Raw genomic sequence first — 24697 nt, 5'->3', positions numbered from 1 at the left:
TTGAAGAGAAAAAAATTCCGAAAAAGCCATTATCACTGTTTGAATTTTAATTTGAAGTTTGTGCGTTCACTAGTTGTCCATTTTCAAAAGTTCGGATCAAGCTCAAAACAAATTGTTTTTATTTTAATTTTTTTAATTGGAGTTTTTCAATGCTGTTGTGTCGGATTGTTGATGTGGTAATTCATTTGACCAAAATAATCCTTATTAAGTTTTAAAATCTTACTGAAAAGGGTAAAAAAAAAAAAAGAGAGAAAAAAAGGTAATTTGGATATGAAAAATTAACAAAACACTGTTTATTTTTATTTTAATTTTTTTAATCAGAGTTTTTCGATGAAATTTAGAGGGCTGTTGTGTTGGATTGTTGATGTGGTAATTCATTTGACCAAAACAGTCCTTAGTAAGTCTTAAAATCTTACTGAAAAGATTAAACAAAAAAAAAAAAAAAAGCAGATTGTTCATGTGGTAATTCATTTAACCAAAACAACCCCTAGTAAATCTTACAAATTGTTTTTTATTTTAATCTGAGTTTTTCGATGAAATTTAGAGGGCTTTGGTGTCGGATTGTTGACGTGGTAATTCATTTAATGTAAGTCTTAAAATCTTAGGAAAAATGTTATATTAAAAAAAAAAAAAAGAAGAAAAAAAAGAGAAAAGGGTATTTTGGATATAAAAAATGAACAAAACACTGCTTATTTTATTTTAATTTTTCGGAATTAATTTGAATAGGGTCCTTTTGGGAATTAATCAATTTTTGGTAAGTTAACATTTTTCGTTAAAGTTCATATAATTTCGTCCTTACATCACGTGGCAATGTGGCATGCCATCAATCATGTCTTTTGATGCGTAATCTCAACAACCCTTAGTAAGCTTTGAAATCTTACTGAAAATTAGTAAGGCTAGATTTACTCTAATAAGAAGGGGAGCACAGGAACCAAACTCTAATTAAATGCTTAATCAAAAGTATCAGCTGAAATATACTATCATACGTGGCATTTTGTGGTTCATGACATCAAAATTGAGTATAAACCGTAGTTGATCATCGATTATTACGGCCATCTCGAGAAACATCGACATTCTTGACCAAGTCCAAGACCATGGTACTTAGCTGTTACAGTAGATCAAGAGTGGGAGTTGTTCGAGTGTGGCAAAAGAAGAAAAATGGCTCCTCGGTTTGTTTCGATTCCCTCCATTTCTTACTCTTCACTCCCTTTCCATCGATTCTCTGCTTCAAATTCCATGGCCATGGCAGGTTTGCTATTTCACTTCTCCAAAAATCAAACCCACTTCTCTCTGTTGAGAATCACTAGAGACTTTACTTCAATCCATCTTCCCACCACTAGAAAACCATACAGAAATTTATTTCAAGGTACCTATTTTTAATGGGTTTTGTCTTATTTATTTATTTATTATTATTATATTATAGAATCATTAATGGGTTTTTATTTATGTTTTTAGTATATTTATGCATAATTTTTATTAGTTGTTTTGATGGGTTTTCTTAATTTTGTTCTGATTATGAAATGGGTATAATTTTAGTATTCGAATTTGAACATTGATTGCATAGAAGAAGAAGAAGAAGAAGAATGAACATGTAATTTTAATATTTGAAAAAAGAAAGAAAGATCGATATGGGCACATGAGAAACTTTCATAATTCATTGATTCGACAATGGGTTTTATCTCTTTAGAATCTTTAATTGTTTTCTTTTATTTATGTTTTTAACACATTTATGCATATTTTTTATTAGGTGTTTCGATGGGTTTTCTTAATTTTTTTTCTTATTATGGAATGGGGATAATTTTAGGATACGAGTTTGTAGATTGACTTCATAGAAGAAGACTGAACTCGTAATCTTAGCAATTGAAAAAAAGAAAGAAATATTGATATGGGTACTTGAAAAACTTTCTTAATTCATTGATTCTACAATGGGAATAAAGGGGAATTTATACTACAATTGGGTGAAAATTTTACCATTTGTCCTTCACAAACTGATATGAACTCAACCAATACACCAAAAATACTGAAGTGTTAGTGGTGCCGAAAGTTAAGCCCATGTTTCTCTGGGGTTGTAACATATCACCACGCTATGTAGTCGACCTCCATAACGGCCCACTCTGGTGGTTTTCACTTTGGTACCCTTCTTTTTGACCCTCTCAGGTATTCTTTTTCCCCAAGTTGCTCCTTCTGAGATTTGAACTTGGAATGTAGTTTGGGTTCTGATACCAAATGATATTAACCACCAATAAACCAAAAATACCTAGGTGTTAGTGGTGAGGAAAGTTCAACCCTTATCTCATTGGGGTTCGTAACACAAACCCAACCGCACTTGATCCTGTTTTGAATCTTTTATTTTATGGAAATCTCAAACTTTAAGATTTCTATAATAGAATATTGAGATGAGTGAATTAAAGCTATAGGTGAGGATTCATTTATTGTGCAGTGAGATCAGTGGCTGCACCTGCTGATGCTGTTGCTGGGTTCGACGAGATGTCAGCTGGAACCCAACGGAAATATTACATGTTAGGTGGGAAGGGAGGTGTTGGGAAGACTAGTTGTGCTGCATCCCTTGCTGTGAAATTTGCAAACCATGGACACCCAACCATTGTTGTCTCAACCGATCCTGCACATTCCTTGAGTGATTCTTTCGCTCAGGTAGGAAAATTTTCCTTTTTTCCTTCATTGAACTAAGACCAATGCTTAGATATTCCACATTATGTTGTGAACAATATTTTGCCCTGTTATGGGCTTTATGATGTATTTTTTTTTTTTATAATTTTTTTTATGGGTAAGCTGGAATTGAACCCACGACCTCAAAGTTGTTTTGCAATGCATCAAACCAACTGAGCTTTGGGTCAAAGCCGGCTTTATGATGGATTGCATTTTGTAATTTTTTTATATTTTTTATACATAGGATTTGACTGGTGGGATGCTAGTACCAGTTGAAGGACTGGATTCTCCATTGTTTGCCCTCGAGGTTTGTTGAAAGAGTTTCTTCTGTCTTATCTACTAGTTGTTTTCATTATGGGTTTACTATCTTTGAAGCATATTGTTTGGTATGAGTATTCAGTCAATAGTGGTTGTGACAGATAAACCCGGAGAAGGCAAAGGAAGAATTCCGTTCTGCCAGTCAGAAAAATGGTGGGACCGGGGTCAAAGACTTTATGGATAGCATGGGCCTTGGGATGTTTGTTGAGCAGGTAAACCTACGGTTATATTTACTAGATAATATAGAATTGTGAGAACTTTTCCTTTCTTGATCAAGCGGTTATGTCAATCTTCAACTAATAGGTGGTCTGAAAGAGATAAGCCATGAAATTGCAAGATAGATGCTTATATAGCATTATATGGATTGGCCTCTTGGTTGGGTTTAGTCACCATTTAGGGTATGTTTGATTGCATGGAAAGTCACTTTCCATGGAATTTGAAATCCATGGAAAATTAGTAGTGGAAAATAGGTAGGGTTGGAAAATCAAATTCCATTGTTTGATTTCACTTGGATAAAATCATGGAAAAAATATGAGAAAAAAGAAGAAGAGGAGAAGGAAAAAGAAGAAGAGGAGAGGAGGGGAAGAGGAAGAAGAAGATGACAAGGAAGAGGAAAAGGGGAGGATGTGGCGGCGGCGATGGCGACGGTAGCGGTGGCGACAACGGAGGTAAGTGAGGAAGATGGGGGGAAAACGTGGTGGTGGTGGTGGTGCCAAAGGAGGTGAGTGATGGAGAATAAGGAGGAGAAGAAGAAGAAGAGAGAGAGAGAGAGAGAGAGAGAGAGAGAGAGAAGGTGGTCGGAGATGGAGCCGACGGTGACGGTGACGGTGACGGCGATGGAGATGACGACGGCGGCGACGATAAGGTTAGTGTAATGGTGGTGGTGGTGGTGGTAGGGAAGAATTGGGGATGGAAAATATGGGTGGATTTCATTTTCCCACCCATATGGGTGGGAAAGTGAAATCCATGATTTGGTGGACTTTTGGAATGGGGTGGAAAATGAATTTCCATTTCCATGTGCAATCAAACACTTGAAAAATGTCATTTTCCATGGAAATTGATTTTCCACCCTATTTTCCATGTGCAATCAAACATACCCTTAGTGTTTTTTAATTCCATATGCTTAGAAGAAGAAAAAATCAATGAAATATATACTTTGTGTAATCTTCTTTATCTCTATGACTAATTGTTTATCGTGGATTTGTTCAAGTTAGGAGAACTAAAACTAGGGGAGTTGCTGGACACTCCTCCCCCTGGTCTGGATGAAGCTCTAGCAATTTCCAAGGCATGTATATATTTTCTAGTCTTCTCTGGTTTAGTTGTTATGTGATTAATAGTATTTTTCTTTCGGTTTTGTTGTTTTCTTCCTAATTATCAATATGGTTCTAGGTTATGCAATTTGTTGAAGCGCCAGAATATAACATGTTTACTCGAATTATTTTCGATACCGCACCAACGGTAAGCACAAGTGAGACATATGTTTGGAGATACTGCTCTTGGTTCATGGTCCATGGTTCCTGTTATTCATGATGAATCTTTCTCTTAATAGGGTCACACTCTTCGGCTTCTGTCCTTGCCGGACTTCTTGGATGCATCCATAGGCAAGATCCTGAAGGTATGAACCTCAGACTCTGAATTGAATTGGAAATTGCCTAACCCTAGGGTTGAGTTGGTTTAACTTCGTAAAAAGCTGAAGGAACCTAGTATAACTTAATAACTCATGGGCTTGGACCCATAGCTCTGTTGGTTTGACACTTTGCAAAACAACTTTGAGATTGTGGATTCAAGTCCAACTTACCAATCGGGAAAAAAAAAAAAAACTCATGTTGTGAAATGTTGCCAAGTGGCATGCAAATAACTAGGTTCCAATCCGATTGATGCTATAATTTCTCTTATTTGGATGTGTGCAATATCTTGAATATCGGGTGGAACAAGTGAACAATGGAAATTTTTTTTTTTTTTTTAAGAGTATAATATATTTAAGAGAGGGAAAAAAATACAAGGAGGCCGAGAAAGCCTCACAAAGAACAATGAGAAGAAAAGAAAAAGCAAAATGATAGCATTAGTGATTACATAAAGAGTTCCATCGAAAAACAAAGTCATCAAAAGTAGTCCCTACGATCTCAGTGTGCTGCTTTGACCAAAGGTATAAAAGGCCCAAGATCTCCAAGAAACAAACATGAAAACTACTAATCTTGCTATTGAACACCCTGTTATTTCTCTCGTTCCAGATCCCCCACGCAATAGTAGAAGGAAGCATAGCCCACATTGACCGTTTTCTGGTATGGAAGACATTACTGGTCCACCCTTCTAATAACGAGGAAAACTTACGAGGAAAGACCCAATTGATGCAAAACAACCCAAGGAAAGTAGACCACATATTATAAGAGAATGAACAATAAATTAAAATATGATCAACGGATTCCCCATCCCTTAAGCAAAGTGGACAACAGTTGGGAGTGATCCAACCACGAGCAATTAAATTATCCAACGTAAGAATCCTACCCAGAGAAGCTAACCAAACGAAAAAGGAAATTTTAGACGGAACTAACCTGGACCAAATAATGGATCCTGACATAGGTCGCTCTGCAGAAGGATTGAGCGACTTGTAGAAAGACCTGACAGAGAATCTCGAATCCTTAGCCCTTGTCGATTCCCACGTATCCTGTTCGCTATCGTTAAGCTGAAACGTATGCAGGAGATCAAGGAAAGATATCGCCTCAGTTAGCTCCCAATCATTAAAGTTTCTCCTGAATTCCAAATCCCAAGTAGGACTGGAGACGTTGCTAATCAAACATTGCTGGATAGAGCGGTTCTTCCTAAGAGAACAGGCGTACAATGATAGGAATTGAGTAGCCAGAGGCGAAGTGCCGCACCAATTGTCTTCCCAAAATCTAATTCTGTCCCCCAACAATGGGAATTATCTTGAGATGAATTTGTGATCTTAATACCTCAAAATTAGTTTTGCTAAGTGGCATGTAAATCATTGGGTTCCAACCTACCTGAGTCTACTAAATGAAAGATTTTTTTTATGGGTAAGCTGGACTTGAACCCACAACCTCAAAGTCGCTTTGCAATGTGTCAAACCAACGTCTAAGCCCACTAAATGAAACTTTCTTTCTAGCATGACATTTGTAAGCTCTTTGGCAGTGTACCTCTCCTTATTTTGCTTAATACTAAATGTTTTATTCAATTTTTTTTCCTGTTTATTGGCATTTCACTTTCTTGTACATTTTCATTTCAGCTGAAGAAGAAATTGACTTCAGCAACTTCAGCCATCAAATCAGTTTTTGGGCAAGAAGAGAAGCGGGACGATGCTGTAAGCCTACGCTTGTTGAGAACAGTATTTTACTTTATTTGAATGCTAATCATTCTGCATCCATTATTTATGTAGTCGGACAAATTAGAGAAACTAAGGGAGAGAATGGCAAAAGTGCGAGATCTTTTTCGTGACACGGATTCTACAGAATTTGTTATAGTAACAATACCTACGGTAAATTCCCTTGTTATAGGCGTCCACACAATATAATTCATTTCTGAAAAAACTTTATTACTTATTTGTTTAGCCCTTATATAGTTCTAGTTGTCATCATACACGCTCTTAGAGTGTCCTAGAAACTCGAATGATCTAAAGCTAAAATGTATATTTGGCTGTCTTCGAGCTGCAATGTTATGAAAGAACAATGATGGGTGTCTTATTTGGGTTGATATTTTTAACTGGCTTGAGACAATTGGTGGGAGGAACAAGATTAGTTCAGTGGCCGATTACAAATTTTTGGAAAAGGGCTTTTGGCAATGATGATCTTCAATGAGATTTAATATTGACTACTTGAAGGCTCTAATTCTCATCATTGAATTTAATCTCCTCAGGTAATGGCAATTAGTGAGTCTTCGAGGTTACATGCGTCCTTGAAGAAGGAAAACGTTCCCGTCAAGACTCTTATTGTCAATCAGGTTCTACCTGTATCCATGTCAGACTGCAAGTTCTGCGCAATGAAGAGGAAGGTATAGACCCACGACTAATTGCAAAATATCGTAGTTGCAAAACTTTGTGTTTTACATTTCAATATATAACCATTTGAGATTTCTATTTATTTATTTATTTATTTTTATATAATTTTTTCTTCTTCACCACCCTTCCCGAAGTAGAACCATCTTAGAATCGAACAAATCTACGTTGTCCTGCATCAATAAGCTAGACTTGAACCCATGACCTCAAAAGTATCATTGCAATACATCAACCGAGCTATGGGTCCAACATACCGACAACTTTAAGTTCACTTTTGCTTATTGGTAAATTAGATGAGTAGGATTCAAAGCTTTTCATTTCTTATATTGAATGTTTTGAATTCACTATCGTATTTAGAAGAACCAAAAAATTAAAGGTTCCTGTTTTGTACTCCACAGCAGCGCATTTAATATACTCATGGAGCCAATTTACTGGTCGATAAATTCCACCTAAGTAATCTGGTACATTAATGATCGATTTGATAGGATGGCCAAAACCATGTAATATATTGTATTATTTTATTTTATTTTTGCAAAATTGGTGGGAATACACAAATAGTCCAAAAAAGACTACAGATCAGTTGATTATGAGTGGAAAATTGATTTCCATATATAATTGTTCCCACTTCACGATGAGGTGAGAATCCTTTTCACGAATGACCAAACCGCCAATGTCTTCGGTGAGTTCTCAATGCGACTCGGACTTGAGATTGTTGCGAGTCGAAACAGTGGCTAAACGATTACTTCGTTAACCCCAAGGGAGCTTAGATCTCTCTCTCTCTCTCTCTCACACACACACACACCACACACACACACACTCACACACACACACAATTGATATAAAAACTTCTAAAATGACATCTATATTCTATACAATTGTGCTTATACCCAAACCGTTACTGATCCTAGCTTAAAGAAATAACAACCCACCACTGTCCGACCCAACTTTAATATAAATCAGCAAAAACGTCTCATCTGTTCATTAATTTTTCTAAAGACACCTTGAGATAGGGTTTTATCCTGATGGCTTTAATTGATGAGATTTTTTTGATAACTACTGGAAGAGAAAGGCCAGTCTTCATTTGCTTTATCTTTTCAGCAGATATATAAGTGTTAAATTAACATTTAACCAACTTAATTCTAGAATATAACTTATCAGCGTGTACTATTCAACAAATTATGAGTTGTGCTTCTCGAATATCATTAGAACTCCATAACTGGACTTTTTTTTAATATTATTCTATTTGTTCTAGAGCTACACAGTTTCAGTTGTTGTTTATTTGAAATATTGCAGGATCAGTTGCGTGCCCTTGATATGATCCAGAATGATCCAGAACTTGTTGGGTTGAGATTAATCCAGGCACCCCTAGTTGACGTAGAGATCAGAGGAGTTCCAGCTCTTAAATTTATGGGTGATATGGTTTGGAAGTAAAGCTTCCAGGATTATCTGCGTGATTTGGTAGCCAATGTCCCTTCCATAAATTCAATTCTTCTAACCTCATCATTTTTTTTTGTTTTTATATGTTCTTTTGTACAACAAACACCTTCTATTATTGCTTATTTGAAGATCTTACAACACAATTCACAATTTTTTTTTCTCGATTTCAGGATACACAAGTCGAAGATTTCACGAACCAATTCCAAATTTGATGGATGCTTCTAAAGTTCCCAGAATTGGATGATATTCACCAGTAGATCAGTTTTACAGGATGAGCAGTTTTGGATTTTAAATTTAATTGTTAATGAAATGGTGAATTATGTAAGAAAGGTTTAACAGTTTATAGTTGAGAGGACATTACTGCTGTTTAATAATTCCTCAGTTTTACTTTTAGCTCTGTGAATCACACGGTTTCAAAACTCGGCCGAGTTGTTTTGGTATCAGGCATGAATGAGATGGATGCACTAGTCAATTTTTAGAATTAGATTTAATACCTTTCACTCAATTTTGAAATTTTTGGACAAGATGTCTCAAACGTATCGGAAAACTTGTCCGAGACAACTCGGTATAAGGCATGAATGAGAGACGAGATGCAAAACCGAGTTTTAAAACCATGGTGAATCAGGGTCTATTGATCATAAACTATGACAGCTTTTGCTCGAGTTCAAGTGAAGAAAATGTTTCTTAAGCATATTAAAAGAGTTACAAATCAACTATTCACAGGTACAATTTAGCAAGCTTTTGGAGAAGATATTCGGAATGAGCTGATTTTTTGTGAAGATGATTTCACCGAAAATCAGTTCATTCCGAAACTTCTAAAACTAATTTACAAGTTGAAGAATCGTGGATCGTTCGATTTTTGTAAATCACTTTTGATGGAGTTATAAGATTTAAAATGAGCTGATTTTTGGCACCCCAACTTTTACGTAATCTTTCACCAATTATCTTTATTTTTAATTAGGGTGTAATTAGTAAAAATTGGGGTGCCAATAGCAGCTCTCAATCACTTTTATGACCCGATTCAAGAATGCGACTAGAATCCCTCCACTCTCAACTCGCACCCGACCGTATAAACTGTTAAGAGTTTCGTAAGGATTTCACCTCCTTGTGCTCAACTTGAGGTGTCCAAATTTTAATTTTAAATTTTGGATTTAGGTGGAAGTTCTGTAGTCGCCCATTTTTAAAATTAAGATGAAATCTAAAAGATTTTTTTTTTTAAAGGATTTGAGATTTTGCAAGAAATCTAGAGAGCTGTGGTGTTGGATTTCCAATTTGGTAATCCATTTTTGCAAAACGATCCTTAGTAAGATTTAAAATCTTACTAACATAGTAAGGAAAGCGTTAGTGAACTGATAAACCCGGGTCGGAAAAAAAACAAGCTGCTCCACCTGATCGAATCACCGAGTCGAATCGACCGATTTATACTCACATAGGGCGCACTGCACACCATCGCGTAAAATAACAAACTCAAAACTAGGGTGTTTCGGTGGCCTCTCTCATTCTCTTTGTTTTCATTCTGGAACCGTCTTCTTCTTCGCCACCCTAAACCAAAAACCTCTCTCTCTCTCCTTTGTGAAACTCTTCAGCAACTATTTTAGGTAAAAATTTCTCCCAGAAACCCCATTTTTAATTCCTTTATCAACTATTTCTCTCATTTCTTTTATTCTCCATCACATCATCGAATCTTCCAAGTATTCTCTGATACAAGTTTTCACCTTTTTTTAATCTCATTCACTTGTAGTTCAAGTTTGACCTAATTTTATGGTTTTTTGTGGTTATTAGCAGTGAAGATTAAGAAGAAAGAGAATCAATCATGCATTCACCCGTCCTCGTTCTGAGTAAGCTCCCAACATTCACTCATTTGATTGTTATGTGCTTGTGTGTGTGTGTGTGTGTGTGTGTGTGTTGTATGTTTGTAGATAAGAACGATTATCGGAAACCAGTGATTGCAAATGGAGTACGAATTTAGTTGGAGAAGTTGATCTGTCTTAGGTTTGATCAAATAACTTAGGCGAACTAAAAAGCTTAATGATGTTTAGTGTTATTAGGGTATTCATGATTAATGTAAATATAGGAGAATGTGTGGCTGCGGAAAATTCGGTTATTGGAGTTGATGAATGTGTGTCCAAGTGCAATTTCCTTTTCTTGGGTTGTCTTGCCGCCCATGTGAATAGGTGATGAGGGAAGGTAGGGTTTTTAAGATCGCCATTAAGGGGTTTGTCTACGAAATGGGCGCCTAGGGTTTAGACCCTAGTTCAGTTGGTTTGGCACATTGCAAAACAACTTTGAGGTCGTGAGTTCAAGTCCAGCTTACCCCATCCAAAAACAAATGGGTGTCTAGGGGGTGGAGAGAAAAGGGCACATGGAAGCCATTTTTAAGTAATGGACGCCCCACTTGTATCAACAGATTTGTCTTCAAAATGGGCATCTTTTTTTTTTGGTGTGGGGGAGTTGGTGGGAAGGGAATATGGAAGCCCTTTTTTAAGGCATGGAAGATTGATCTTTGAAAATGATTCTGTTGCACTTGCACCCAAACACCCCACTTATATCAACTACATTAAATCAGTTCTGTATGTTAGTCCATTATTTTCGTGGCATTCCAATAGATCCAATCTTTAAATTTGTTGTTCATGAGTTGTTAGTTCATCTTCCTCCCTTTTAAAGATAAGTTCAGTTAAGATATTGTCCATTTTGTGCCCCATTTTGCTGGTATAGGTATCTATAGCTTTTCATTGTCTTGATTATGATGTAATCGGTGTTATATGAGGAGCCCACTTTATCTTTCAAAAAAAAAAAATTAAAATTTTTTTTTGAGTTGCCTGCTTTTTTAAAATTCTATTTGTCATACTTCACATTTTTTATCCGGCTGTTAGTCTCATGTTATTTGTGAATTGGATTGAGCAGAAGATTCTTTGAAGCGTGAATCCGGAAGTAAAGTACACCATGCAAATATTCAAGCATCAAAGGTGAAGTTTGATTTTATATTGATCCTTTTGTGTTACTACATCATTCCTGAGCTTCATATTCATTTATATCTACTAATCTAGCATTCATTTGTTTACCATATTCTAATTGTGTTGATCTTTTTGACAACTTCTATTTGGGTCACGCATCTACATAGTAAATGTGATCATTTGGATTCATGATGCGCTCTTTAGTTGTGACACTTATTCTATTCAAACTTACAAGTCAAGGTTTGATATTTATCAAAACGTTGAATGGTATGATTGGTATATCATGATGTTGTTACCATTTTGCTTAGTGTTCTGTATTGGATGCGGAATGTTGTACAAAACGGTATTCCCCATCTCATTAGTAATTGAGGCATTTCCAAATGATTTGCTGTTTTCATAGAATTTTATGCATGAATTGAGTTTCATCAAGGCCAAATGCACATTAGGAATTTTGCCTGTTTGAGAATAGTTAAGTCACTTCTTGTCTTTTCTTGAATTATTTTTTCCTCTCACGAGTCATGAAAACTTACAGTGACAATTGTTTTTGATAGATATAACTTTATTTAAGAGGGAAAAAGGGAGCTCGTGATGAACTGCCAAGAACATGAGCATCACCCCCCCCCCCCCCTTACACATCGTCAAATCCCACCTAAGCAACAAAACTTCCATAAAAATTAAAAAATAAAAAAATAAATAAAAATCCTTCAACCCCTTAATGAGCTTCCACCAAAGAAACGCGAATCTTAAGGATATAAAAGATCGCTACATGAAGGGAGTGCTTCACCCCTTCAAAGATTCTACTGATTCTTTTCTTCAAATAGCCCGACGGTCGGGCAGTCCAAGGAAAAGGTGGGCACTAGAGCATTATACAAAACTCGCTACTCAGGCAACAAGCCTACAACTCCAATCCTCCATCATAGAAGCAATTGGAGTGCAATATACACAACTAATGACATTAGCTATATTCTCGACATTGATATATTAGCCATAATCTATAGAGTTCTGCGGAATCCACATTATTTTGCTTGTTTGATATCCCTCTTTTTATTGAGATCCTTTAATCAACTAATGTTGGTTTTTTGTTTTATAATCCCTGTTCTGCAGGCTGTGGCGGACATCATCCGTACTACCCTGGGGCCTCGTTCCATGCTAAAGATGCTCCTGGATGCTGCAGGAGGTAGTTTTGGTTTCATCGCTTGATATTCTGTGAATTGGTTGGCATATGTATAATGCAATCAATATGCTGTGCTTGTGAATTAGTTTGCCTCAAATATATGTTCCAAAGCTTGTCCTACGTATCCATCACCTTCTATGGCCCTTGTTGTAAACCTTAACCTTCTTCTTTGTTCTATTTGTTCATCATCATTTCATCGACGGATTAAGTGAACTGGCTGCATCTACAGCTCATCATCATTATTTAAATTATATTTTAGTTCGTTTTTCAACCTCTTTCTATTGGTTCGATTTTGGATTAAATGATTTGTCTTTCTTTTCACCAGGTATTGTAGTCACAAATGATGGAAATGCAATACTGCGTGAGTTAGATCTCGCACACCCGGCTGCTAAGGTAATCTACCATCTCCTCAAACCAAATAATCCTTTCATTTTCCAATATATTTTGGATATTTGCAATTTGAGTTGTGCATTAATGCAATGTTTGTCTTGCCTGAACTGGCAGTCCATGATTGAACTAAGCCGCACACAAGATGAAGAAGTCGGGGATGGGACTACGTCTGTAATTGTTCTCGGTATGGTTTTACTTATGCATGCACAAACTACTGTTTTCCAGAACATAAATTGTGTGCTTTATTTAACTCGAGGTTTAACATTGGTAAACTTCTCATATAGTAGTTATTCTTTCAAGAAACTTGGGTAATCTTGAGAAGATGGAACTCATTTTTTATCCTTATTCATGGCACACATGGATGGGTATACATTCAACCACATGAAGGTTGCCAACTAGGTTCTTGCCAAAAGCAGCACAACTGGTAGCTGGAAATCCCATTATTATTCATTGAATGTTACCCCTGCAACACTCACACATGCTCCCAAATGTATGTGTGAGACTAGACTTCATCTCCTTCTCCTCAATAATACACCCCCTCCCCTTTTTGATAAGTACTAATAGCATTTTCATCTGTATGTTCAATGGAATAGTGGATTCATACAATGACAATTTTTCTTACAAGTTGTGAACTTGTCAATTATAGGTTGTTTGAGGTTGGTTAATGGTTATGGTTTATGGATTACATTACTGATTTTTTTTTTTTTTTTTTGTGTAATGGTTTTAAAAAGCTGGTGAGATGCTTCATGTGGCTGAAGCTTTTATCAACAATAAGTATCACCCCACAGTCATTTGCAGAGGTAAAATCTCTAATGCGTTAGAAGTGAGGGCATTCTTTATTTTCTCTTTAGAAAAGCCTTTATATTGTCTTATGTTGCAACCTTGATCCATTGTTGCAGCTTACAACCAAGCTCTTGAGGATGCAATTGCTGCGCTTGACAAAATCGCCGTGTCGATCGATGCAAATGATCGTAAGCCAAAGATTTTTTTCTTTACAATTCTATTCTATTTATATTCTTCTGAACACATTCTCTCTTTAGAGTTCTTCCCTTTGTTTACATCTGAGTATATCTCATTCAACTTGTATGATAGTTGTTATCCATTGAATGCCCTATTGTATTCTTGCTTTTAGATAGTTCTGGATATCGAATTCTTCTCCATAAAAAATTGTAAATATTTTTTGTGGTAGGTGCTACAATGCTGGAACTGGTAAAAAGTTGCATTGGGACAAAGTTTACTGGTCAATTTGGAGATCTAATTGCGGCAAGTTATTGTCCTTTTGCTATTTTTTTTCCTTACCTTCTTTAAATCACTGAGGGCTTTCCTTTTTTTTTTTTAAGGTGGGGTTGATGTTACTTACCTAGGTGTTTTGTCTGCACTTGTATTTGTCAGGACTTGGCAATTGATGCTACTACGATGGTGGGTGTGGATCTGGGCCAGGGAATGCGGGATGTGGACATCAAAAAATACATCAAGGTTGAGAAAATTCCTGGTGGTCAATTAGAAGATTCTAGGGTTTTGAAAGGAGTTATGTTCAATAAAGATGTAGTTGCCCCGGGGAAAATGAGAAGAAAGATAGTGGACCCACGCATTATTCTTCTTGATTGCCCCCTTGAATACAAGAAGGGAGAGAATCAGACAAATGCCGAGTTGGTTAAGGAAGAGGATTGGTAAGTTTATCTTATCAAATAGTGATATTCACTTAAGTTTTTCCATGCAGCATGCATACCATTGAAACCTGGTCTGACAACAGTGTCAATTTTTTTGATAATAAAGTGAGGTTTTGTGATTTTGAGAAGTTGCAAACTCTAGTTAAGACATCATCATCATTTCTCATCAAAGTCTATTCCCAAATGTTGGGGGTCATCTGACCAAATGTTTAGATACTAGTCGAAGTTATACTTCATCTGATGTGGTGTTGACTAAATGATGTATCAGGGGAGTTCTGCTCAAGATGGAAGAAGAATACATTGAGAACATTTGTGCACAGATTTTGAAATTCAAGCCTGATTTAGTAATCACCGAGAAGGGTCTTAGTGATCTAGCCTGCCATTTCTTTAGCAAGGCAGGGGTCAGTGCTATTAGAAGGTTGAGGAAGACTGACAACAACAGGATTGCTAAGGCCTGTGGAGCAGTAGTTGTAAACAGACCTGAGGAGATCCAAGAATCTGACGTTGGCACTGGAGCAGGACTCTTTGAGGTCAAGAAGATTGGGGATGAGTTCTTTGCCTTCATTGTAGACTGCAAGGACCCGAAAGCTTGTACTGTTCTTTTAAGGGGTGCCAGCAAGGATCTTTTGAATGAAGTGGAAAGAAATCTTCAGGTAACCTAGTCAGTGATGTTGATTTTTGATTTTTGATTTTTAATTAAAATAAAATAACATTAGATCCTCAAAGACCATTTACTTGTTAAACAGGATGCCATGTCTGTGGCAAGGAACATAATTAAAAATCCTAAGCTTGTTCCTGGTGGGGGTGCTTCAGAACTAACTGTATCTGCGACTCTGAAGCAGAAGAGCTCTTCTATTGAAGGCATTGAGAAGGTAAAGGTGGTCTTTCCAGTATAACTATGAATATGTATTGAATCATTGAATGCAGGGTTGGAAACTTTGTGACAAAAAATCATCTTACCCACCTTTGGAAAGCTTGACTTGGAAATTATTAAATTGACTATCACATCAAAATCTTATCCCAAAGATTTGGGGTTGGCAGAACAAATCCCGTTCCTCCATTCCATTCAGTCCAAAGTTTTCTATTATTGAAAGTTGTCATTTTCTTTTGGATCTTCCTCCCATTGTTTTAGACCCTTCAACTTGCATATTCCTTCTAAATGGGTCTGTAATTGGCTTTCATTGAATGTGCCCAAACCATATTGATTGACCTTCTTGTAGTTTATCTCCTATTTGAGCTACTCCTACATTTTTTCCATATGCATTCATTTCTAATTTTATCTTTCGTAGTCTTTCCACTCATTCACGAGTGGAAATACTCTGGGACTTTGTAAGGCTTGGAAAATGCTTGGCTCATGCAAGTTAGTAATTGATCGGTTAGGTTTCAACTATGGAGAAATTGTAAACCTCCTGATTCCGAAGCATACATGTATTTTTGTTCATCTAACAGTGGTTGTTCATCTAACAGTGGCCATATGAAGCTGCAGCAATTGCCTTTGAAGCAATCCCACGAACTCTGGCCCAGAATTGTGGGGTTAATGTAATCAGGACAATGACTGCCTTGCAAGGCAAGGTAAACAAGTCAGGAAACAATCCTGTTTTGCTTTGAGAACTTCGAAATATAAGAATATCAATAATTAAATGAACAGTTTCTGTTATAACAAGTTCTTTGTTGCAGCATGCAAATGGTGAAAACCCATGGATTGGTATTGATGGTAACACCGGTGCTATAGTAGATATGAAAGAGAGAAAGGTGCGTGGTGGTTCCAACATTTTTTCTTTTGTTTTTCTTGGAGTGGTAGCTTCAAGTTCTTGTGAATGATTTCTATTTTATGTGGTGGTTTAATATGATTTCCAGATTTGGGATGCATATAATGTGAAGGCACAAACATTTAAAACAGCCATTGAGGCTGCTTGCATGCTTTTGAGGATCGATGATATAGTGAGTGGAATTAAGAAGAAACAGCCTACTGGATCTGGTCAAGCTCCATCAAAGCCCACAGTAGAGGGAGAGGGAGATGTGGACAGTGAGCAGATGATTCCAGAGTAAGACTTACATGTGCGAGTGTTAACGATAAGGCCAATTCAACAGTTTACAGGATAGTTTTTTGTTCGCATTACTGTGTAAGACTATTTCACCGGTGAGTTTTCTGCTTCAATTTTCGTTTGGTTGGTTTTTCATGTTGTCCGAATCGGTTTGTTTTATATCCTTTGGATTGGAATTTTCTCGGCAATTAAGTAGGATACTAGGGCCAGGGGCCCTGTTTGGTACACAGTGAATTATTTACTTTTGAAAATGATTTGCAATGCACAATTTATCGAAAAATTTGGGAAAATTACTTTCTTGGGAACATTATTACTTCCCTAAATTTGAATTATTACTTCTTGAAAATGTTTTTATTTTTATGCCCTGACGTGATATGGTTAGGAAACTTTATTGGGAAAATTACTTAGAGGACCCTAGCGAAGGGATTTCTTTCTCATTAATCCCTAAATTTGAGGACTTAATCTTAATATTCCATTTAGAAACTCTTATTTCTAATCTGTCCTAAACCCCACTCCCCATATTTCTCATGATTAAAATATCAACTGTCCTTACCATTGAAACTCCCCATTTTCGACAAAAATAATGATTTTAAGCATTCCAGTCATCTTTTAAAGGCTTCCTTTTGATGGAAAGGATTTGAGAAGGAAGGACTCATTTTCCTCGATTTTTTCAAATATTTTGAAGATCTATTATGTAAAAAATGAAATTTTTTAATATTATTTTTGGATGAAAATTGTTCAAGAATGGTTCTTTTAGTTTGAAATCAACTATACAACTCTAAACGTCAAGTTTTTAGTCAATCTTTCCATGCATTTTAATTGAAAAAATTAGAAAAATGTAAACAAATGAGTTCTATCAAAGCTCATCACTTGACAATACTCTGATCATAAAAAGTGATATATATATATATATCCAAGCTCAATTCTCTTTTAAAATTTTTTTTATTTATAAATTGTTGAAATAAATTAAAAAATATATTTAAATATTCAAAATTAAAAGTATATCATTTTTATTTGTCATTCATGAAAATAATAAAATAAAAAAAAATTATAAAAAAAATGATTGAAATCACTATTGAAAAATTTAAGTATCAACAAAATGAACCATGAAGCAACCTTCCAAAACTTGAGGACTACCTAGAAAGAAATCCCTCTTTCCCAAGTTTGTTGAGTAAGAAAATTCCAAAACTTGAGGACTAATGAGAAAGAAATCCCTCTTTCCCAATTAAGAAAATTCCAAAACTTGAGGACTAATGAGAAAGAGAGAAAGAAATCCCTCTTTCCCAATTAAGAAAATTCCAAAACTTGAGGACTAATGAGAAAGAAATCCCTCTTTCCCAAGTTTGTTGGGTAAGAAAATTATTGAGAATAGTTATTTTACACAAAGTCTCTATTTCATCGTCTTTCCTTAACTTGTATCGTACGTTAGTAACACTTGAGTTGACAACGAGTTTGATGCCGCCCTCCTTATTTTTATCTCTTAATGATGATGACAAGTAAAATTACAAATGTTTTCAAGTCATTTTTTCATTAATCTATAAGAAAACATCTATCAATGTCAAAACATCTCAACATCTCAAATATTCACGAGAACGTGGAATGACCGCGTGTCATGTAAAGTTGACCACTTTGACCTTACCTTCGTGTGTATATATATATAATATAATAATCCCTAAGTTTTGGGCGTAGTTTGATAAGATATTGAGTAAACTTTTTATTTTTTAGTGGTCCCTCGTTATTGGCGATCTCACCACTTTTTTGTTTATTGTCCAACTCAACAATAAATAAAATGGTGAACTCGACACTGGTAAAACCCACAAAAAAAATAAAAATTTCAATTTTTTTTTACTAAAATACGTGAAAAGATCAACTAAAATCTTGAGATAATAATTTGTTTAAATGATTTCAATCCAAAAAAATCATTATTGATCGATTCTCATCTAAAAATTGAAAAATAAAAATCTTAATTTTTGTATATACATCTTGAAAATGTTTGAAAACATCTTTAATTGAGACGCAAAAAATCTAATTTTTTATTTTATTTTATGAAAACGATGAGTTGTATGATTAGGGCATTCAATCTTGAGAAATAGAAATGTGGGAGATGAGGTTGAGGGACTGTTAAGAAAAGATAAATTTACTAAATGGATTATTAAGAGATTGTCCAAAAACTTAGGGATTTTTTTAGAAAAAAATTCCCTCCACCAAGGTCCTTTTAAGTAATTTTTCTATTTATTAAACAGTCAAATAGGTAGTTGGCATAACCATCTTAACACAATTCATCCTTATCTTGGATTTTGATATGGTGTACCACCGTTGTCATTTGTTAAATAACATTAATCTTTATTATCAATTATATATTCCCTTAAATAAAGAAAATGAGATTGACTATTTCTAATATCAATTATGATCTCATTGATTACAAAGTTGATACGAAAAAACGTCCACCATGGTGTCAATGGTCATCGCCTGTCTTTAAAGCCCTTGTATTGCATCCCGTTCACCAGGGCATTATCGAAGTTGAGGACTCACTAGATTAGGTCTTTCGTGATTTCTCTAAAAAATATTTGATTGGATCGTGTGACTTGATTATCTTTCTATTACGATTATGAATGATGGAAATGGAAATTATTCGATTGAATGCTTTTTTGAAATTGAAGAAGATTGAAAATGTGATGTTATAGAAAATGATTTTTGATTGAAGGAATGCAAAATTAACTATAGAAAGGAAAATATAATGAAATATAGATTGCGGAAGCAAAGATTGTGATTTATTTGTTTTTTGTTGCTTATCATGGGTATCCCCACCCTTTGGGTGTGACTAATCCCATGGTCACAAGCACCTCCCTCTCGAAAAGTCCTACGTGCAATTGGTTGAGTCAAGGTCTCCAGACCTTGGAGAGTGGCTTCAAGGAATTCATTGCTTCGTGAGGTTTCAAACACTTGATTTACCCTTCCTGACGAGCTTCAAAATTTTGGGAAAACTCCATCCTTTACCTAACATGTGAACCCTTATTTTTTCAAATTATTGATGAACCCTTTGACCTCGAACTTCATTTATGTATTGAGGAAGAAAAATCAATGGCTATTGGGTCAATTTTAATTAATTGATGAGAAAAGTTTGAGGTCGAGGGAGTCATTGATTTAGGAACATAAGGATTCTCAAATATGGATTGATAAGGATTCCTCGACTTTTTAAACTTGATTTCAAGTTTGACCAATCGGGAAGATGAAATTATCTACATTTAATATCAATCATGATCTCATCGATTAAAAGGTTGATACCTTTGAAAAAAAATCAAACATTTTGGTGATGGTCAAAGTCTCTAATGGAAAGTCTATCTCTACCGCATCATATTCCTCTGGAAGTTGGTTGAAAACAGTTCGTGATCTCTCCCAAGAACATTGGATTAGAAATGAAGAATAAAAGAAGAGGATTATTTATTAGAAGAAGGAGAAGCTAATAAAAAAAAATGAAAAATGTAGTGAAATATTGTAAGAAGAAACAATCATTATTGATCAAATTGTGTGATCGGAATTGATTACGGTTCTAAGAAACGACATTGATTGGAGGTTATCAATCAAATGAATGGTTGAGATAGGAGGACATTAATTGATGGTCCCATAGATCAAGTCTTTTGTTATCTCTCTCAAAAGTATTTGACTCGGTCTATGAAGATTATGAATGAACCCCGAGGGGTTGGATCAATGACAATTTCAGACTGATAAGCGGTTAATGCCTGTAGGTCATGAGTTCGATACTTAGTTTGAATATTAATTCCTCAGGAGTCACTTGTGAGGGCGCACACTCACTTATCCAATGAGTGTGATGTATGGGTGTTGCATATGCCCTAGGACTAGTCCTTGAACAAGACTATGATCTATGGACTGGGCAAAGCCCAAATATGAGCCCGGTCCACTATATATGAGGTTACCCAATACCATATTAGATTTTCAATCAAATTTGAAATAATGTAGAAAAATATGATCTCGCACATGATTACATTAATATGATTTTAAATATAAAAATTATTTCATCTTCTTCTCTCATTATGTATTAGTTAAATAAGAATAGTAAATAATGTCACCAACACAGTGCCCAATTATTTACAGTATCATTATATCATTAAATTACATGTCTGTAATGTCCCTTTCGAGGACTTATGGTTAAGTCTCTTTCTAAGGGGGTGTTTGTTTAACGCCGATTTCAACACTTAATGTTGAATGCAATTCAACTTTAGCAATCAACACGTTTATTTACTCTACATTTTCAACATTTATTATTGAAAAATAAGTGAAAAGCATTAAGTGAAGTTGGATCACTTAATTTTTTTGCCGAAGCGGTAAGCATCGGTCTTTTTCAACACGAACAAGTATGCCCTTATACTTGAAATGATATTACCTCTTATGTCCTATGGATAATGATATAAGCACCCCACAAATTAATAAGGTAACCCACACCAATATTATCTCTTTCCTATTTTCTCTCTCATCTATGTATTTAAATAATATTAATTCAAATTAAAGAGAGAAAATTTCGACCCTTAAAGGGCCTAAATTTTCTCTCTCCTCCACACATTTAAATAATACCAAATATTAAATATTAAATATTTCGAAAAAATAAAAGAGGAGAGAGAAATTTTCTCTTTCCTTTTTTATTTTTTTGGAATATTTAATATTTAATATTTAATGATATATATATATATATATATATATATATATATATATATATATATATATAAAATATTCTCTCTCTTTAATTTGAATTAATATTATTTTTTAATTTGAATTAAAAAAAATTTAAAATTTACTTTTTAAATGATGTGGAGGAGAGATAATTTGTTTGGCTAGGTTCCTAAAACGAATTTCATTAAATTTAGTATTTTTTTAATAAATAATTTTTATTTTTGGATTTTATTAATAATTTTCCCTTAAACATACAATTGTTGAAAAGGGTAATATAGTCAATTTACCAGTTTTCAGCATTAAGTGGCAAACAAATTTATGTGATTACAACGCTTAATTTGAATTAGTGCAGTACACTTCAGATCGGTAAACAGACAACAATTTCAGCACTTAAATTCATCGCTTATACAGTTTTAGCAATTATAATCATTCAACACTTATTTGTTTAGTTTAACAAATAGCACCTAAGTCTGTTCTTAACTTGTACCTTACCTCCCAAGTCTATCATAGTTCATAATCACAAAGTACTCCAAATTAGGGGTCAACCAATTAATTCAACGAATTTGACAAATTAATCAACGATCCCTTAATTAATCATCGAATATGATAATATTTTTACTCTTCACCTGCCAAAATTTTAATTTTTTCAACATTCAAACACCAAGAAAGAAGTTAGGATTTGGAAAGACGTTGAAGATGATAGGTCTTGCTATGAAAACCACGAAAATATTTTGTATAATATATGAAATTTTGCCCATTTTTTAATGAAACTTTTCTAAATTAACCAAATTGAACCCTCATCGAATTATTTCCAAATCTGTACTTTGTTACTATGAAGTCGATAATGAGTTTGAATACACGATCCCTTATGTTTTCAAATTATAGATAGACCTTGTTCTTCATTTAATAGATTCATGGAAGATGGCTTTTAGGTCAAGTTTCATAATTTATAAGAAAAGTTGGAAGTCAAGAGAAGTCATTGATTTAAGAACAAATCGATTTCTCAAATATTCACAATAATGTTGGATGGCCACATGTTCTTAAACTATCAAACCTTGTCTTGAATTTGATATGGTGTATCACTATTATCATTCATTAAATAACACCAATCTTAATTATCCTTATGTTCTTGAGAATAGAAGATGAGATTACCAACATTTAATATCAATCATGTTCTCATTAATTAGTATATTTATATTGTTAAAATACATTAATCATGCATGTTGTTGATGATCATCATCTGTTTGTGAAATTCATTTATATCGCATCTCATACATTCGAGAGTGGATCGAAATCAAACCCATTAAATCAAGTATTTCATAATCTTTCCCAAAAAAAAAAAAAAAATTTGATCAGATCTTGTAACTTGATTTACCTTTCTACGAAGATTATAAATAAGAAAAGAGAGTGTCATCTATATTGAGGGGGATTAGAAATGCAGAATAAAACAAGGACCGTGACCAAACCAAATTGTGTAATGGTGTTGATCATGGTTTTGACCCCGAACGACATTGATTGGAGGTTTTCAAACAAGCGAACGGTTGAGATGAGAGGACACTCATTGGAATGCTTTAGAAAATTGTATCCCTATAAACCCTTTATTGATTCCCAAGAAACAATTACTAATCTATGGGAAACTTCTCCGTAAGTCTTTTTTATTTATTTTTAAATTATTATCTTATTAGAGGACTTTTTCAACATCATGCATATTCGAGGCACAACGTTGTACCGTTAAGACATTCTCATCAATTTTCTCTTCAAGTAATCTATTTTAATATTTTTTAACTATATAAATAAGAGGTTTTTTTCCTTGACTCATTCTAAACCAATAATTGACATTTTCTCCTTTAAAGTTGGAGGTAATTCTCTTGAAATCTTACTTTTTCAACTTTGTTAAAAAATTTCTAAAATATTATGTATTTCTTAATCCCCTCTATTTTTTGTTTTTGTTTTGTTTGGATCTCTATGTTAGGAGATGTGAAGACGAGATCAGTGATTTAGAGGGGATTTCTCTAAAATAGAGATCGATTGCAATTCATTTTTCCATGACCAGATTCCTTTGAAAATGAGTTCTCTACAATCATATAAATCCGAAGGGTCTGTGTGGATAACGGAGCAAAAAGTATTTCAAAAAATAGTTGAAAGTAAAGTATTATTTGAAAAATCTAAAGAAGTACCATGGGTAAGGATATTAGTTTGGAAACCAATTTTGAGAGGTGCTATTAGAAGTCCTCTTGAATTAGAATTTAGATTGGTGCTTAAGAACCATTTTGACTTCAAGCTGAGAAATTTATTTTGGAAAAAAAAAATGAAGTTTAATGGAAATATTTTTTAATGACAAAACTTCAAGGAAAGAGGCCCCCAAGATGAAAGTGTCCAGGGCAAGGGTAGAGCTATCGATGGGTTAGTCCGGGCCAACGACCTAACCCAAATTTATTCAGGTTTATTTAAAGGTCAATCCACAGGTCTTACACCCAAGCTCAATCCCGGTCGTAAATATTAGTTGGGAGTTGAGAGTTGGGTATGCCATCCAAACCCGATCTATGACGATTAGGATCAAACCTAGCCCATTTACAAGTTTCTCCAAGGATAAAATTCAAAGTCGTGATTTTCTGATGCCCCCTTTGACATACGCTCTTTGATGTATTATGGGTTAGAACCATAGATTTTCTCGGGATACACAATCATACATCCTCATAATATGTGTAATTGTGTATCCTAGGAAAGAATCTATGATTCTGGCACATGCCATCGGGGGCGTTTATGTTAGAAGGAAGGGGGACATGGTATACTCTCTTAGTGTGGCATGTGTTATAATCAATTTTCTGTCTCGGTTTACACAACGCACATATTGTGTAATTGTATATCTCGAGGCAAAAAAGATTTATGCTACTAACACATGTCACATTAGAAGAATATTTTGAGTATGCCAAGTGAGGGAGTAAAAAATAATTACTCAAATTTATCTTACTAATGATAATGATATGATTAACAATCTTGATAACCTGACTCTCCCAAGTATTCAATCAACTCCCCTTGACATAACAATTCTTAGAATCGTAATTCTGTATTCCTTAAGATACACAACTGCACTTTTTTTTCATTATTTTATGATAATTCGACGCGGCAAACCCAGCCCATTTAGTGTCTTTGTTTATCTTTTTTATATTTTTATTTAAGTGTTTTTGTTTTTGACAGAATCTTCGAACTACCTCTGATAACTTCAAACTCGCTTTTATTACTCGGTGAAGACTTTTTCTTTCTGTAAATTTACCCTTTCTTTAAAAAAAAAAATTCCATTTGCGCATTCTTCTTGCTTTAAAGCCATCCTTTTGTGGTTGATTTAA

At 34.7% G+C, this 24697-nt stretch overlaps 2 protein-coding genes across 4 annotated transcripts; both read left to right on the top strand.

Moving 5' to 3' along the window:
• The first annotated feature begins 1080 nt into the window (after positions 1-1080).
• On the top strand, positions 1081-8915 carry LOC147399778 (ATPase GET3B-like). Of its 2 annotated transcripts, XM_086445257.1 has the most exons (12): positions 1087-1366; positions 2441-2652; positions 2912-2974; positions 3087-3197; positions 4196-4270; positions 4375-4443; positions 4535-4600; positions 6230-6304; positions 6380-6478; positions 6856-6990; positions 8288-8452; positions 8602-8915. In XM_086445257.1, exons 1-11 carry the CDS (start codon positions 1159-1161, stop codon positions 8423-8425), a joined length of 1251 nt encoding a protein of 416 aa, XP_086301383.1. In that variant the 5' UTR covers positions 1087-1158; the 3' UTR covers positions 8426-8452; positions 8602-8915. The 2 variants fall into 2 exon arrangements, with proteins under 2 accessions (XP_086301384.1, XP_086301383.1); XM_086445258.1 differs by lacking the exon at positions 6380-6478 and having other exon boundaries at positions 1081-1366.
• A 963-nt stretch (positions 8916-9878) lies between these two features.
• LOC147399777 (TCP-1/cpn60 chaperonin family protein) lies at positions 9879-16969 on the top strand. 2 transcript variants are annotated; one of them, XM_086445254.1, is made up of 15 exons: positions 9879-10029; positions 10214-10269; positions 11336-11397; positions 12490-12562; positions 12885-12952; positions 13064-13133; positions 13681-13749; positions 13849-13920; positions 14139-14212; positions 14342-14619; positions 14888-15272; positions 15366-15491; positions 16087-16191; positions 16297-16371; positions 16477-16969. In XM_086445254.1, the coding sequence occupies exons 2-15, from the start codon at positions 10245-10247 to the stop codon at positions 16666-16668; spliced, it is 1674 nt and encodes a 557-aa protein (XP_086301380.1). In that variant the 5' UTR covers positions 9879-10029; positions 10214-10244; the 3' UTR covers positions 16669-16969. The 2 variants fall into 2 exon arrangements, with proteins under 2 accessions (XP_086301380.1, XP_086301382.1); XM_086445256.1 differs by having other exon boundaries at positions 9907-10029; positions 10217-10269.
• The last annotated feature ends 7728 nt before the right edge of the window (positions 16970-24697 follow it).

Source organism: Akebia trifoliata, chromosome 6 (assembly GCF_017979445.1).
Source record: "Akebia trifoliata isolate Shusen 1 chromosome 6, ASM1797944v1, whole genome shotgun sequence".
Taxonomy (NCBI): Eukaryota; Viridiplantae; Streptophyta; class Magnoliopsida; order Ranunculales; family Lardizabalaceae; genus Akebia; species Akebia trifoliata.
This window is presented reverse-complemented; position numbering and strand designations above follow the sequence as displayed.

Excerpts from the sequence above, each read along its gene's own strand:
- LOC147399777 (XM_086445254.1), top strand. The coding sequence starts at position 10,245 with ATGCATTCACCCGTCCTCGTTCTGA. Across the intron at positions 14,620-14,887 it reads TTGGTTAAGGAAGAGGATTG|GGGAGTTCTGCTCAAGATGG; the intron begins GTAAGTTTATCT and ends ATGATGTATCAG. Across the intron at positions 15,492-16,086 it reads CTATTGAAGGCATTGAGAAG|TGGCCATATGAAGCTGCAGC; the intron begins GTAAAGGTGGTC and ends TTCATCTAACAG.
- LOC147399778 (XM_086445257.1), top strand. The coding sequence starts at position 1,159 with ATGGCTCCTCGGTTTGTTTCGATTCCCTCCATTTCTTACTCTTCACTC. Across the intron at positions 1,367-2,440 it reads ATACAGAAATTTATTTCAAG|TGAGATCAGTGGCTGCACCT; the intron begins GTACCTATTTTT and ends TTTATTGTGCAG. Across the intron at positions 4,444-4,534 it reads TTTTCGATACCGCACCAACG|GGTCACACTCTTCGGCTTCT; the intron begins GTAAGCACAAGT and ends TTCTCTTAATAG.